Source organism: Chenopodium quinoa, unplaced genomic scaffold (assembly GCF_001683475.1).
Source record: "Chenopodium quinoa cultivar QQ74 unplaced genomic scaffold, ASM168347v1, whole genome shotgun sequence".
In the NCBI taxonomy this organism is placed as follows: Eukaryota; Viridiplantae; Streptophyta; class Magnoliopsida; order Caryophyllales; family Amaranthaceae; genus Chenopodium; species Chenopodium quinoa.
Genome location: NW_018742907.1, coordinates 1,339,650 through 1,354,652, shown reverse-complemented (window position 1 = coordinate 1,354,652; position 15,003 = coordinate 1,339,650). Strand labels below are relative to the sequence as shown.

The 15,003-nt window shown below is 35.7% G+C and overlaps 2 protein-coding genes across 5 annotated transcripts; one reads left to right on the top strand and one right to left on the bottom strand.

Annotated features, from left to right (window-relative positions):
- The first annotated feature begins 462 nt into the window (after positions 1-462).
- On the top strand, positions 463-4,923 carry LOC110727576 (protein NBR1 homolog). Of its 2 annotated transcripts, XM_021907150.1 has the most exons (7): positions 463-575; positions 845-883; positions 1,979-3,093; positions 3,171-3,555; positions 3,641-3,790; positions 3,895-4,521; positions 4,614-4,923. In XM_021907150.1, the coding sequence occupies exons 2-7, from the start codon at positions 860-862 to the stop codon at positions 4,710-4,712; spliced, it is 2,400 nt and encodes a 799-aa protein (XP_021762842.1). In that variant the 5' UTR covers positions 463-575; positions 845-859; the 3' UTR covers positions 4,713-4,923. The 2 variants fall into 2 exon arrangements, with proteins under 2 accessions (XP_021762842.1, XP_021762841.1); XM_021907149.1 differs by having other exon boundaries at positions 463-883.
- A 1,888-nt stretch (positions 4,924-6,811) lies between these two features.
- LOC110727575 (transcription factor-like protein DPB) lies at positions 6,812-11,949 on the bottom strand. 3 transcript variants are annotated; one of them, XM_021907146.1, is made up of 10 exons: positions 11,797-11,949; positions 10,853-11,181; positions 10,510-10,589; positions 10,331-10,374; positions 9,274-9,336; positions 9,032-9,178; positions 8,875-8,943; positions 8,640-8,738; positions 7,635-7,705; positions 6,812-7,389 (listed from the first exon to the last, which is right to left on the bottom strand). In XM_021907146.1, the coding sequence occupies exons 2-10, from the start codon at positions 11,077-11,079 to the stop codon at positions 7,026-7,028; spliced, it is 1,164 nt and encodes a 387-aa protein (XP_021762838.1). In that variant the 5' UTR covers positions 11,080-11,181; positions 11,797-11,949; the 3' UTR covers positions 6,812-7,025. The 3 variants fall into 3 exon arrangements, with proteins under 3 accessions (XP_021762838.1, XP_021762839.1, XP_021762840.1); XM_021907147.1 differs by having other exon boundaries at positions 10,853-11,080; XM_021907148.1 differs by having other exon boundaries at positions 10,853-11,173; positions 11,797-11,940.
- Between the last annotated feature and the right edge of the window lie 3,054 nt (positions 11,950-15,003).

Below are 15,003 nucleotides of genomic sequence, written 5' to 3'. Positions count from 1 at the left end.
TGGATTACTTCTTACAATGATTAAAACATAGTATTTTCAATGTTGCAACTTAAATTTTATTTAAGAATAAACTAAATAATTTAGAATTGGTGCATCGTGACAACTTTACTCTAGCTAGTTGTTTGTAATATCATTTGGATTTTTGACTTTCAAACTTTGGAATAAAACTGGACCATTTGGACTGTATTGAATCGGATAAAATGGGTTAAAGTTAGTGCTCGTAAAATATACGGAGTAGTTGATCCAAGCTGGTTCAATTCAAATTTAATTTCAACTTCACTTCGAAATACTCAATTATAAGTCAAGTTTCATGTCAATTATTCAATTTCAAAGTAACGATAATCTAGTCAATAAAAATGAACAATCCACAAACACAAATAAATTCCACACAAATAAAATGACCAATATACCCCTCTCAAAATCTTTCCTTAGCCTAGTACTCTTTCTTTTAGGAGAAGAAACACTCAAACACAAATACCATGTATCTAACCACTTAGCTATAAAATCGGATAAACATAAACACAGCTCTGGAATCTCAAGAGTTTTACGATAGAGAAAAAAATCGCGGCTAACGGGTACGCGTGTTAATATATAATCTCAATAATAAATACTCGTAATTAGATTTCCAATTTTCATAAATAAATCTTTCGGTTTCCGATTTTCATAAATATTTTTTATCAATTACTTTGTTTTTTCTTTCCGAAAATCTCTCTTCCAAAAAAAAATTATTCAAAAACCCTTTAAATTCTTGAAATTAGGTTTAGCTAGAATTTCAGCGGCTTACTGGTACGCTTTCTTTTGATTTTTGTCGACTGCTTCTTCTCCAATGCCGCTACCTAAGAAGATCGCAGAAGAGATCATGGCTTCTTCCGTTGTAATTAAGGTTTGGATTCGTATCGATTTTATTAATTTTTTAAGTATTTCAATTTCAATTTTTGTTGTTTTTCTTTTGATATTACTTGCTGCTTGTTAATTTTGGTTTAATTTGTGTATAATTGTGTGTGAAAGTGAAATCGCTTGTCAAATTATCTGATCACATTGTTTGATTTTTGGTAATTGTTCGTACGAATTAGGTTTTGTGGTGTGAAATCTGAAATTGCATGTCTAATTTATTTGATTACTTTTTTTTTGTTTTTTTTTTTTATTTTAATTTTCGTAATTGTTTGTCCTAATTTTGATTGGGTCTTCGATTTGATAGATCGAATATTGATTAGTTGTTGATCTCCATGTGATTTGATGATGGTGTGTTATTCTATTGTAATTGAGGTCTTGTAAATTGACTTTTTTTCGGATTTTGTTATTGTAATTATTTGTCACCATATATTATTAATTATTCTATGAATTGAAGTGAACTTGTTTTTGCATGTCATATGAATTGAACTTCTGGTAAATAGGGATGACGAGAGTGTTGGTGATGTGTTTTGCTAGCTACTTGCTGCTGTTTTAATTGATTAAATGCCTGATCAACATTTACAATAGAAATTACTCAGTAGTCGTGATCAATAACAGATGTTATATATATAGGCTCTTGTATCATGGCGTAATATTGACTTTGATTATTGTTGATGACAAAGAGTGTACAGAAATCCTCTTAACAGACAAAACAAGACATTTATGAGTAATAGTAGGAGTGAAAGGTTTTTAACATTATACAAGGAGAAAAGAAAAGATTTATAAGAGAATTTCTGCTAGTAATCTTTGATGGTGTGAAAGATTCTGTATCTTCATTTTTCTTTTGTATTACTGTATTACCTGATGGTGCAAGTATTACATTTTGCTCTCTTCGTTTAATCTCTGTATTATAATCAAGTTAGCTAAGTTATATATAATGTTGACTTCCATCTTCATGATTTGAGATTTTGGACATCAGTGATTACCGATAGTTGGGGCTATTGGGTTGCAATGGGTCTTTTAAAGCTTGGACTTGAGCTTGTCATGTCATTATCTCTTAATATTCTTCTTACGTATTCCTTTTTAGGTGAAATATGAGGATACACTCAGGCGTTTCAATGTTCCAGTTAATGGTCAGCGCTTAGATCTAAACATGGAAGGTCTGAGGCTGAAGATTTGCTCTCTCTTCAACTTGCCATCGGATGCAAATTTTACCTTGACATATCTAGATGAAGACGATGACTTGGTCACCCTTGTTGATGATGAAGATCTGCATGATGTTGTGAGGCAGGATCTGGATCCAGTTAGGATCACTGTTAACCTGAAAACAGACAAGACTGTTCAACCTTGTGCTACAAAAAATGAAAGCTCAATGCCTAGAGGATCTTCTTCGTCTTCTACACAACACAATGGCAATCAAAATGTCGCTGAAGTCTTGAAATCTGTTCCGGAGCCTCTGCGTGATGCTTTTACAAAGATATCTACTGAATTGTCATCAAAAGCTACTTCTCCTATACTTGCTGATCTCTTGGATGGTTTTTCGAAAATGGGGCAGCAATACCTGAACGTATCTCCTCCTGATTGTGGTATTACTAATGTCAGCAGTCATGCAAAAAACTGTTACGACCCCAATCGAAACGGTCTAAGTAGAAAGGATGATGCATCTATTGGTGAAAGGGTAAAACTTAATGATTCTCAAACACCTAGTTCTGTGCAGCCGACTCTTAGAAGCACCACTGAAGCTACGGGAGAAGCAGAACCCCCTAGACCTTTCCTACCTTCACCATTTTCCCACAAAGGCAAGAATGCAATCTCTCAACCTTCATCTCTCAGATTGTCGACTAGTGAAGGTAAAAAGAACAAGGAAGTTGCAGAAAACTCTGCTGCGAAGTCTGTTATGAATGTGCACAAGATCAACTGTTCCAAAGGTAGCATGAAAAAGCGTGTTTCCTCTGATAAGGAAACAAGTAGATACGAATCTTATGAGGGCTTAAATATTTGGCATAGCCCCCCTTTCAGGTCCAATTTTCACTCAAGCGCATTTGGAAATTCGCTCTGGGGTGAGCCAGGGAATTTTAGTCCTCCTTCGGTTCACGATAATTTTAATAAAATTGATGCTATGGGCTCCATTTTTCACAAAGGAGTCCGCTGTGATGGCTGTGGGATTCTTCCGATCACTGGACCAAGGTTCAAGTCTAAAGTGTAAGAATGATCTTGTGGTTTAATGTGGATTATTTTCATTGTTCTATTGAAGTAATTGTCTTACTTTCTTTCTGCAGAAAATATGATTATGATTTATGCAGCATCTGCTTTGGACGAATGGGGAATGATCTAGATTACTGTAGACTTGATTTCCCTTTGCCTTACAAGCATCCATCGGCCTTAAAGAATTATTATGATCCTAAACGTAAATTACCACTGGTCCCTCTAGTGCATCCCCCTTGGGCAATTAGGAAATCGATAGGAAAGCATTCTCGCTCTAGACTTGACAGTCGCTTCATTATGGATGTCAATATTATGGATGGGACAACGATGGCCCCGTCGACGCCTTTTACCAAGATATGGCTGATGCGTAACGATGGCGCACTTCCATGGCATAATGGACTACAACTTCTCTGGATCGGGGGAGATCGGTTTAGTGCCTCTGATTCAGTAAAGATTGAGGTATTTCATCTCCCAGTCTTGTTCTATAAAAGGTCTTATGCTTGTTGTGGACTTTTTAGTCATTGTTTTTGTTTTATTTTGACAGCTACCTATCAATGGTGTGGATGTTGGCAATGAAATCAACATAGCAGTTGATTTCGTTGCGCCGGAATTGCCTGGTCGATATGTTTCCTATTGGAGAATGGCAGAGCTGTCTGGGCAAAAGTTTGGACAACGTGTGTGGGTTGAAATACAGGTCTGTTCTTGAGAATCTGGTTTCCATTCTGCTTTTCTACAATACATTTGTATTAATAGGGGTTTTAGTTGTTTTCTTAACTAATTAGCCCTGTTCTTCATCAGGTTGATGCTTCTGCGGACTTGACCAGTGAAGGATCCCCTGGCCCTGATTTGAACTTGAACCTCCCTCCTCAGACTACTGGAGCGTTGGGCCCACAGGCTCTAGATGTAAACAATGAACCTGCTGTGAACTTTGAAGATAAGTCTCCATCAATGGTTGAGCAGAGACGTAATATTGAAATTGAAGACTTGAATTTTCCAATCAATAATGATTTACTGGTTGCTAGTGATGTGCTGTGCCCTACTGCTACTGCAGCTTCATCATCAGAATGGCCTTCTATTGAAACTGCTGATAGTGTGTTTCGTGAGGCATTACCTGTTCCAAATTCTGATACCGCAGCCACTGACAACCATGAATCACCGTCTGCTCCTTCAGCAACTTTATACCCTATCATTGATATGTCTGAGGGGTCTTCTTCTGCCCAGAATGACAAGAGCAACCTTGAGCAAGATTGGGAGAAAGAAGGTGTTGAAGAGACCCTGCTGAAGGAATTGGAGAAGATGGGATTTAAGCAAATTGACTCGAATAAAGAGGTTCTTCGTGTAAATGAGTATGACCTGGAGCGGTCTGTGGATGATCTCTGCGGTGTTTCTGAATGGGATCCTATGCTCGAGGAGTTGAAAGAGATGGTAAGTCCGGGAGACATTTGATTAGGTTGAGCTGGTTTGGGGCTTCCGTCAAAGTTAATTGTATTTTTTTTTTTCTGCACTTTTTGCTGCAGGGTTTTGAAGATAAAGATACTAACAGGAAGCTACTGGCTAAGAACAATGGAAGTATTACGCGCGTGGTCATGGACCTGATAGCTGGGGAGGAACAGTAGTATATTAACATACCTATCTATCTTTTGGGCCAATTGTTATTAATAATGGCTTTGTTTGTGAACTTCTTTAATGTTTAAATTTTTATGACTTTGCCGATACCGTGCTGTGTTGATTTGGGATCTTTATGTTTGGAACGCTTGCTGTGATATGGCAGTATATATATGATAAATATTATAAATGATGCTTCTGTTTGAACGCCCTTTTTACTCACCATGTTGTCATTTAGTGGGTAAAAAAAATTCCCCGCTGAATTTTTCTTTCCAAAATTTACTTTTTATTATAACTGTTTCTAAATCTTACCATAACTTAAATTATCATTTTCAAGGATAAGTACACGATATTTCATTAACTATTAATACCAACAAATTTTTCTTTTTAAATTACAACAAATCTACAGTTTAAAAAAATTTATTCAATAAATCAATAATTTATAAAATTTCGAATCAACGAATAAAGAAAATGTATCAACTAATAATAATTTTTTAAAAAAATAAACATTATACATAATAACTTTTTCTTATAAAATTAATGTTAGTACTATATATTAAAATTGTGAGACATACTTATGTGTCAATTAATTTAATTTAATGTATTAAAGTTTAATTATAATAATCTTTGAATTAATAAGTTAAATAAAAATCTTACTATTATCCGTGCATGCACGGGATCTATACTAGTTAAATAATAATTGTAAAAAATGCCATTGAACCTACATGTTTCTAGCTTTGAGGGTTTTTTTTTGATTTTTTTTTTTTTCTTGGGTTAAATCTTTGAGGTATGTTCTCTTTTAGTGTTAGGGGTGTAAATGAGTTGATACGTTCGTGAACGATTCGTGAACAAGGTTGGTCAAAACTCGTTTGTTAAGCTAACAAACAAGCTTGAACATAAATCTTAAGCTCGTCAAATAGATGAACAAAGCTCGAACAACATCATGTTCGACTCGGTTATGTTCATGAACAACTCATTTAAATCCATTTATAAGTTTTTCACGCCCATTTAAAACTAGGACAATTTATATATCTTTTATTCATACATATTTGTAAAAGGTACTAATTATTTCATCATGTAAAGGCATGAAAAACTCTGTCATTACCTTTTTTAACAGAAAGAATATAAACATCTTATATAAAATTAAATAAATGTGTTAAAATTTGTAAGAAACCATTTTATTTTTTTTAATGATAAATTAGGGCGTTTATTCAATCAAGCCCGATTTAAACCCGTTCAAACTTGAACTTAAACTCGAAATGTAAATGAATACGTTTTTGAACAAAGCTTGAACAAGCCAAATTCTTAATGAGCCCAGTTTGAACAAGATTTTTAAAGCTCGTTCAAGCTCGGGATAGTTCGAACACGAATAATTCTTATCAAGCTTAGCTCGAACAGACTAGAACTCGACTCGGCCCGGATTGTTTGCAGCCTTATTTACTGTCTGAGCGCATTGGGTGTACCCAAAAAAAAAAAAAATTTGCTGCTTTGCTATTGCTAAGTTAGGCGCAAGGCACGCCATACTAAAGACAAACCAATTACAGTGTTGAATAAGGTGAATACAACTTGGCCTAAGTTCGGAGTAGAGTTTCACGTAGTACTCCCTCTATTTTAAAATGATTGTTTCAATGTTAACTTTAAAGTAAGGTGAATACAACTTGGCCTAAGTTTGAGGCTTTGAGAAAATCAAATCCGCTTGCCATGGGAGTAGATATATTTTGTTTTACTAGGTAGGATACTTTGTCACTAATCTAAACAATATTTTCCAAGCCTAAAGTAAAATACGTGACTAATTAACCTAAAGTAGAATATGTGACTTTAACTATGGACAGGTAGTATCTGATTTTATAGATGATTTCTACTGTATTAGTTCAAGCCTTTAAAGCTTGAAAATCCTGCATCCAAAACCCTTATGGAATTTCTAGACAGAATGGTTAACAATTTATTGGTTAACTTTGTACGAAAACAATCAATCAACATAAATTATATAGATTTAAGAAATCATCCAAAAGAATTATCTTCAGTATTAATTCGAGAGCAATCTTTCTAAATTTATCTTTTTGACACAACATAGTTAACTGTTAACTACATAAGAAAAGGAAAGACGAGATATTGCTCAAGAATAATTTTTCATAGAATAAAATGGTGATACAGCGAACTACAAATCTGCAGTAAAGAGGAAGACTAAGTTTTGTGTCACTCCTATATAGTACCTCACCCTCCAGCTGAAAAAGCTATACTGAGAGAGTGCATGCTGCCAGGTTTAGTAGGAACTTATACACAGACGAAAGGAGATGATATGGAAAAAGTTCAACATCTCTTGTCTATCTGTCATGCTGCACACGAGCCTTAAGTATACCAGGAAGAGGTGGAGATGTGGGGCTCTTCATTGCTGTATTCGGGCGTGAAGAGGGCAATGTCATTTGAGCTTGCTGTGTCGATGATGATGGCGATGTACAAGTTTGAGGTTGGTATGGCTTCGGCGGTGATGGTAGCTGAGAGCTTTCATTGTGATAAGTTTTAGGTGAAGGAGGCTGAGAGATTTGAGGATGATAAGTAGTGGCAGGCACACTTGGACCTTCACCTGCATTAGCTGGAATATCGCAAGCCTCAGCATCAAATAGAGATTTGTTGGAAACATTCATTTGCTTTAAGACGTAGTTGTCGTCATGGAGTTCAAAAGGGGTACTGCATTAAATTGGCCATGGAAAGAAACAATTGTCAAAAATTTGCCAACGGCAAGAAATATTGTGCAGTCACAAAATCATACAGTTAAGGCTGTCAGTAGTTTTTTGGCTTTTTCTTTTTTTCTTTTTTTTTTTTTTTTTTTTGGGCCAGAACATCCTTTATAAATTTAGTGCAAAATTGCCAATAATTTAACTTCTTTGAAAAAGACCATAGAGCATGACATATACAGTAATGCCTTTACTTACCTATTGAAATCAAAATGCACAAGCTGCATATCTTCTGAAATTTCGACTTCAACGGTAGCATTTGGTCTAGTCTGTAATACAAAATTACAAACCATGCAAGATTAATTGAAATGATCATTATAAGGAAACATCAAAAAACACCATTTACTCACGAATAAGCTATTGTTTGTACAATTTTTGATGAGCTAATAATTAATCACCTATCATAGTTCTATACCCCTACAACCGAGTACATTACAGCACCTAGGCAGATGTTCACTGGTTCCTAATATACCAAGAGGCACTGGCAGCAGCATATGCTTCCAGTGAGCTGAACCAAGCCAATTTTTTAAATCAATTACAGATCTACTTCTTGGCAACCCACCCAATAAAATTTCAGTGTTTTATCTTTTCCTTGTAAATATTTAAACTTTCCATTTATTCTCAATTAAAAAAATCATCACTCATATTTTTCCCCACCAGTAAATTGTTATCTGGATCCAACACTGTATGAGCTACTCAACTCCGCTTGAATCAAGAACCCACCTTTTCCTCATCACCTCCAACACTCCCCCCCCCCTCCCTTTGGCGCACTATTCAAGCAGAGCTCATACTCAATCAAATTGCAGGAACCCTTAAAAAGTTATCATGAGCTTCCAATTCAGCATACAATAGCCACTTCCATCTGATAATTTTCAAGTGGCTGACAATGGAACACCATATACCCATAAAAGCTTTATGTGGTTAATCTTTGATACATGGAAGCGTAATTTAGGGCCCAAACTTCGGTTTTCTTTTTCTTTTTTTTTCTTTTTTTTTTTTTTTTTTGAGATATTGTGTATCCCAAATACCATTAATCATGCAACAAAGTACATAATTAATCTTTTATCAAAATCCATTGTTTTCTTAAGTATTTCACCACTTAGACTAGTAATCCAGCCTATAATGAATATACAAGTTACAATTGTATAAAAAAATGATTTGAATTGAATTAGGCAAGAGGTGTCATTCAGCACTTTATATTACCTGAACCAGAATAAAAGGTAAAGCTACACCACCAGTAGGAGCATTCCCATCTCCATACAGCTGTTGATTACGCTGTATGAGGTTCTGATATCCTACGAACTTCAAGGCAGCAAAAGAATTAGCAAAATAATCACAGAAAACAGGAAGAGACGATATAAATTACAAACTCTGGCATTTTAAAAACACATATAGCTAAGAAGCTAATCAATTAGGATTTATATAAGGAAATCATTACTTGTTCTTCCAGTTCCCGCAAGTATGCAGCTTTCTTTTCTATCCTATTTCTCAGTCCTACCCGCTCTGTCTGCAAGTTATAAAATGAATCAGCTTGAGAAGCTTACACACAAAATGTTCCAAAAGAAAGACCGACTAAAAGCACGTAACTTTCACACCTTCAACTCTTCAATATCATTCAAGCTTGTTCGAGGCAGACCTCTCCATTGTATTTCCTTCTTATCCTTGGAAATTATATCCATTGCCATTAGAACATTTAACGCATCATACACTCGTCGGCGAATGTTTTTCTCATCATATCCTTGCTGAAACAAAGAGGCAGTTCCATTTTATTTTCTCCTGAACTTTCAAGCATACAAGAGAAACAATTATCGAATCTGATTTAAGGAAAAATGCATACATTTTCATTTGACCCAAGAGCATTACTTGCATCTGCATATTCAGCAACTAGTTCATCTGCTACCTGGAGGTTATTCCAATCATCAGATGTCAAGCACGAGCACGTGACAAAAGAGCAACAAAACAACACGGCACAAAGAATGCACTATCTCAGGAGGTGCTTAGTAACAACTTGTATCTATACAAAAACATATAAGATACAACAGACAATATGGGAACGGTAATATAAAATCAAAAAACCAACTGTTCTCAAGGGCAAGGGATAGTATAAAAAGCATTTTGTAGGTTTCACAGTGTCAAACGCTTGCAATACCAATCAAAACTGATTATAATACATGCATAAATTTTTCAAATGGAATAAGTTTAGAAATGCACAACAAAATCCAGTGTCGATGTTATTGATGTTGGGTTCATGCTCAATATTCCCACTTTCAGCTCTGCATAAAGGGCTACATTGTCTCATAGATCCTTTTCCATTGAAAAAAAAATTACAATAATCTTTGTATTAAACATGAATCCTTCCTTCTCCATCTATTCTTTCCATTTCTAGCTCAACCTGTTCAGGCTACCGTAACTACCGTCAGGATCTCTAGAATTTAACAGGATCACTCACTAAGTCACTAAATTTTCTGTTAAATCCTACATCTATCAGTATGTTAACAGGGGCTTTAAGCCCTCATCTAGTATGCAAAGACATAGACTTAGTGCCATGATGTCCTCTTTCCTAGTAGCATATTCGAAACACAAATAAACTAAAGTTCTAAAGTTGTTTGCAGAAAAGCTAAGCCATTTTATAAACAAGATAATCTAAACCGAGCCACCATCTGCTACAGTGCTAACACATATTCACTAGTGTACGCATGTAGTAAAATTATGGTAATGTAATGCCTAAGAAAGGTACTTTGTTGTTGAACATAATTTAGGTTAATGGAAAGATAGATATAAAAGGCGCCCCAGTACTAAGTTATAAATAGGAAACCATCAGAAATAATCCAGAATAGAAATAAAGACGTCCAAAGCAATAGGAAATTGCAAAAGATGAGTGGCAAGCAGCTAACCTCATTGTATGTTGTCCTTCCTTTGCTCTCTACTTTCTCGCAAACTAGTAATTTTGATAGATAATATAGTCATGTACACAGACAATAGGAACATCCCAAGTCAGGAATTTTGCGAAATACACAGGGGAGTAGAATATGATTTTCTAGGCAACTTTCATCAATAGAGATATGCTGTTTACCCTTCATACTGAATTGTCGAAGTCCACGACCACTTTTGTCAGTTCCAGTTGCACGTTGACCTCTTTTTTTCTTCTTACTCCTAATTAGAGGTTAATAGAATGTAATATTTAGAGAAGGAAAAAGATTCCGGTGAATGAAACAAGGCATAGTAGCAGCAGAAATACAGAAACAAAAGCAGCAGAAATGCAGAAACTTCACCAAGATATGAAAAATTGGCAATAATACCCCTTCATGACCCAAAAGACTAGAAAGGATACACACAATGAACCAACAAATAAAACGGAACCATCTAAGCATCACAAAAGCCATAAAGCAACTTAAAATGGAAGATACAAGACTTACACAACAGCACCCTGAGAGGCAGAATCATCACCATGAATCTCAAGGTGACTTAGTCTAAGAACAGTACTGTCACGAGCTGGTGTTGCCATTCCAGCTTCGCTCCGGCTCGATGGTGAGCCCACACTGCCACTAGTTGATACTGACTGTCCTGAGACAGCAGGCCCCCACGACCTGGTAGCTCCTTTAGGGTTCTTCTCTCGGTCTTCCTGAGAATTCCCAGTTACCATCCTGCTGAATATAAAAGGCGAGAATTAGAGAAGTTCAGGCCTGTTCCTGAGCCAACTTATCCTGATATGGTCATCTACCGTCTTCCTCACAATTCTGCGCACCTGATACTAAATACAATTAGCCGACATAGTCCACAACTATTACTTCTATTGGTAACCAATGGAAATAGCATCATAATCAACTACATTCTCTCAAACAGGCCTGACTCTGAGCCAATTAGTCCCAATACAATCATCTACCCTCTTCAATATAATTCAGTGCACCTGATACTAATTAAGCCGTACATTTAGTCAATATAGTCTACCACTAGTACTTAATTACTTATTAACATAGAAAATTAACTAAATCACTCAAATAGGCCGCCGCTGAGAAGGGCAGTGAGGGCATAATGTCAATTTTCACAGTTCCATCCTAACATTGAAGGGTTATAAACAAAATCTGCAACACATTAGCAATTTTATATGACTGAATCATCAAATTAGGCACTTGTAATCACGTAAAATTCCTCTCCTTTGAGTATCTTATCGTAAATTGTTAATTGCAAATAAAAAGATTCAAAATTTCAGTAATTACAACCAATAATTCAATCATTTACCTTACAAGAACCCTAGTTAGACTATACTGACAATTAAATTAACAATACTGCGAAATTAAACCCTAGATTGTGAAATTGATATTCCATGATAAAACAGAAAAAGGCAGAACAAACATCTTACCTCAGAAACTGCTTCGATGGAGAAGAGAAAGCTCAGACGCAGATTCAATGGAGAACGCAGAGTACGCTTCAATGAAGAAAAGAGGGAGAAGTGCGCGGAAAAAGTGAAAAAATCCAAAGGAAAAAATGAATACATAGGAGGAAGATTAATGACACGTATATAAAAAGTATGTATAATTTGAGTAGATAAACTTTTACCGATAATATCTTTAATAATCAATAGAAACATATACAAGTACATGTTGTTATGAATTACGGAGTATGATGGTAAAGCTGTCGAGAATTGACCCAACCTAATTAAGAAATTGATCTACATCAATAACATCTAAACTCAACATGGAATTTGACGAAAATAGTGACCTATGACTCAACTTGAACTGATCTGATATTAATTGACAACCGATTCAACATCTACCTGCAATGTCTCAAATTAAACTTGATTATAATATAGAAATTGAGTTAAATGATCGAACACACAAAGTGAGCACAAATTTAAGCTTCATTTAATGAAATACGGAGTATTGATTAGTGGAAGAGAGTGAAAGCATTGATTTTAAGGGTGAAACCAAAATAGAATGAAAGCTTTAATAGTGGATAGCGAAAGCTTAAATCATAAGCCAATGAAGAATAGAAAATGAAATGAAATCGTAAATTGAGGAGAGACATAGTATTTATCGAATTAAAATGAACTTAAGACCTTTAGTGGAGGGATCAAAGTATGAACTAAGAATCAAACATGATTAATTTGTTTGTTATTGGTGACAAAAAATATAAATCATTCCTTTGTTTTCATAACATTAGAATATAGGTTTAGAACATGCATAAAAAAATTATAGTATAGAACAGCATATTTCAAATATGCTTTAAGTATGTAGAATGACTTAGGGTGAACATGATATTGGATTTTATGTTCTCCTATAGGTTGACATTTATGTGCGTTAAAGAGAAATTTGCATTCCTAGAAGTATAGTTGATGATTTAAGACATGTGCAAGGCCAAAATGGGTGTTCATGCAAGCAACTAATAGGGTTGTAGAATAATGTCATCTTTGCACGAGAGGATTATAGTTGTATTGACAATTCAAAGTTGGACATTGGGGAGAGGGAGGATGTAAAATGATCAAGGAATATGTTAAGAGTATTGACAATGTATATTTGTGTATCAAAATTTCAAATACTTAGTAATCCCTTGAAAGGATTATAGTACAAGTTATGTTAACCTTATTTTCAATAACATTTCAAAATAATTGCTTCATGAGAAAATGAGAACACGTTAGATACTTTAAAGTTTTGAGAGAGATGATGGAGGTAAGTAGGTGAACAAAAGTTACTATGTTTTATTCCAATGATAATCCAACATAGTGTTAAATAATTTAGAGAATGGTAGACATTATTTGTGTTGTTTAAATTAATTTACTTAGGTTAAGGTGCTGTGAATTAATTAGGCAAGAGATTTGAAGCTAATATTCTTGGTTTAGAGAAGGAAAATTTGGGTTAAGAGACATCTTACCACCATCTGGTCTGCCGCCCGGTCTGGGTTTGCTCGCCCGACCGGGTGCGAAGGTGGGTCTAGGAACTTGCTCCGCCGCCCGACAGGGTAGCCGCCAGCCTACCGGGCGTGAGAACGGAGAAGAAAATTGTGAAGTTGCTGCCCGGATCTAGGTATCTTCGCCCTACCGGGCACGAGAGTAGTTTCTAGAATTTGGGGCCTTACCGCCCGGAAGGGCCACCGCCACCCGGCCAGGTGTGAGAGGGTATTGGATTTGACGCTTAGATCGGCCCAGCCGAACAATCGTCGGCCCAGTTGGGCGCGGGTTGGTTTGGGATGAAAAGTGACGGTTTTCTTCTTCGTGGAGTTGGTTTTGTTTGGCTTCATATGCATTACTTTTCATATGATAAAAGATAGATTCAAGAAAATCAGTTTATTGCTTTCTCTTGAAAACTTTTGCAAGGCTTATTTATCATCGTCATAATTACCCAGATTTTGCTTACATTAGATCACAAACATACTACACACTGTTGTGATTGTTTTCGTTGTATCTCCTAGTAATTTCATGATACCCGGTGTGTAAAATCAGGGTCGAAATATTACTTTGGGAAAGTGATTTTTTTCACGCCTCGAAGTGTTAATTTGTCCAAGTTCGTTGCAATTTTTGTGACTTGGTAATCAATTTCCCCAACAATCCAAAGTAATATTTCCTACAAAGATGACAACGATGAAAGAATTGACATTAAACTTTCAAAAGTTGGACAAGTTTGAAGGAGTTGATTTTCGAAGATGGCAGAAAAAGATGTATTTTCTGTTGACCTCACTTGGAGTGGCGTATGATCTCATTTCCTCAAAGCCAACGGAGGAGGAAAACGAGGCATTGGAGGTCACTAGGAAACGCAACAAATGGGAGAATGACAATTACATTTGTCGTGGGCACATCTTGAACGGTATGTCAAATGAGTTGTTTGATATTTATTTGTTTCGTGATTCCGCTAAAATGCTTTGGGAAGACTTAGAGTCAAAGTATATGGCCGAGCTAGGATGCTTTTAGCAAAAAAATTCCTTGTTAGTAAATTTAACAATTATAAGTTTGTTGATAGTAGGGCGGTCGTGGAATAATATCATGAGGTTCAAAGGATTTTTGGGAGTCTTAGGCAACATGAAATTAATCTTGATGAGACCTGTATAGTATCATCTATAATAGACAAATTGTCTTCCTCTTGGAAAGACTTTAAGAATGGTTTAAAGCATAGAAAAGAAGATATTAATCTTGAGGGATTAAGTTCCCATATTCGAATTGAGGAAGAAATCCGTGTGCAAGAAGGACAAAAGGAGGTAAATCCTAGTTCTACCACCGTTAACACGATGGAGGATGGAAAGTCCAATGAGAGGAAGAGGGGATATGACTCAAACAAACAAAAGGGCAAGAAACCTAAAGTAAGTGGTAATGGTACAAAATCACGTGCTTGTTGGGTTTGTGGAAAATCCGGTCATTTTAAGAAGGATTGTACAATCTGGAAGAAGAAATTGAGCAAGAAAAAGTTTCAAGGTGGGAATGGAAATGCTAGCCAATCCCAAGACAAACAAGGTAACTCTTGTGCACAAATTTCATTTAATTCATTAATTGATTATGTGTGTATGATTTCTGAAATCAATTGTGTACAGGCTAATTGTTCGTGGTATATCAATTCGGGCGCATCGAGGCATGTGTGCAAAG

What these genes read in the sequence shown, in the direction of transcription:
- LOC110727576 (XM_021907149.1), top strand. Translation starts at nt 827, where the DNA reads ATGCCGCTACCTAAGAAGATCGCAGAAGAGATCATGGCTTCTTCCGTT. An exon ending in CTGATTCAGTAAAGATTGAG is followed by an intron (nt 3,556 to 3,640) that starts GTATTTCATCTC and finishes TTATTTTGACAG; the next exon opens with CTACCTATCAATGGTGTGGA. An exon ending in TCGAGGAGTTGAAAGAGATG is followed by an intron (nt 4,522 to 4,613) that starts GTAAGTCCGGGA and finishes TTTTTGCTGCAG; the next exon opens with GGTTTTGAAGATAAAGATAC.
- LOC110727575 (XM_021907146.1), bottom strand. Translation starts at nt 11,079, where the DNA reads ATGGTAACTGGGAATTCTCAGGAAGACCGAGAGAAGAACCCTAAAGGA. An exon ending in CTCTTGGGTCAAATGAAAAT is followed by an intron (nt 9,179 to 9,273) that starts GTATGCATTTTT and finishes TCTTTGTTTCAG; the next exon opens with CAAGGATATGATGAGAAAAA. An exon ending in TGCGGGAACTGGAAGAACAA is followed by an intron (nt 8,739 to 8,874) that starts GTAATGATTTCC and finishes GCTGCCTTGAAG; the next exon opens with TTCGTAGGATATCAGAACCT.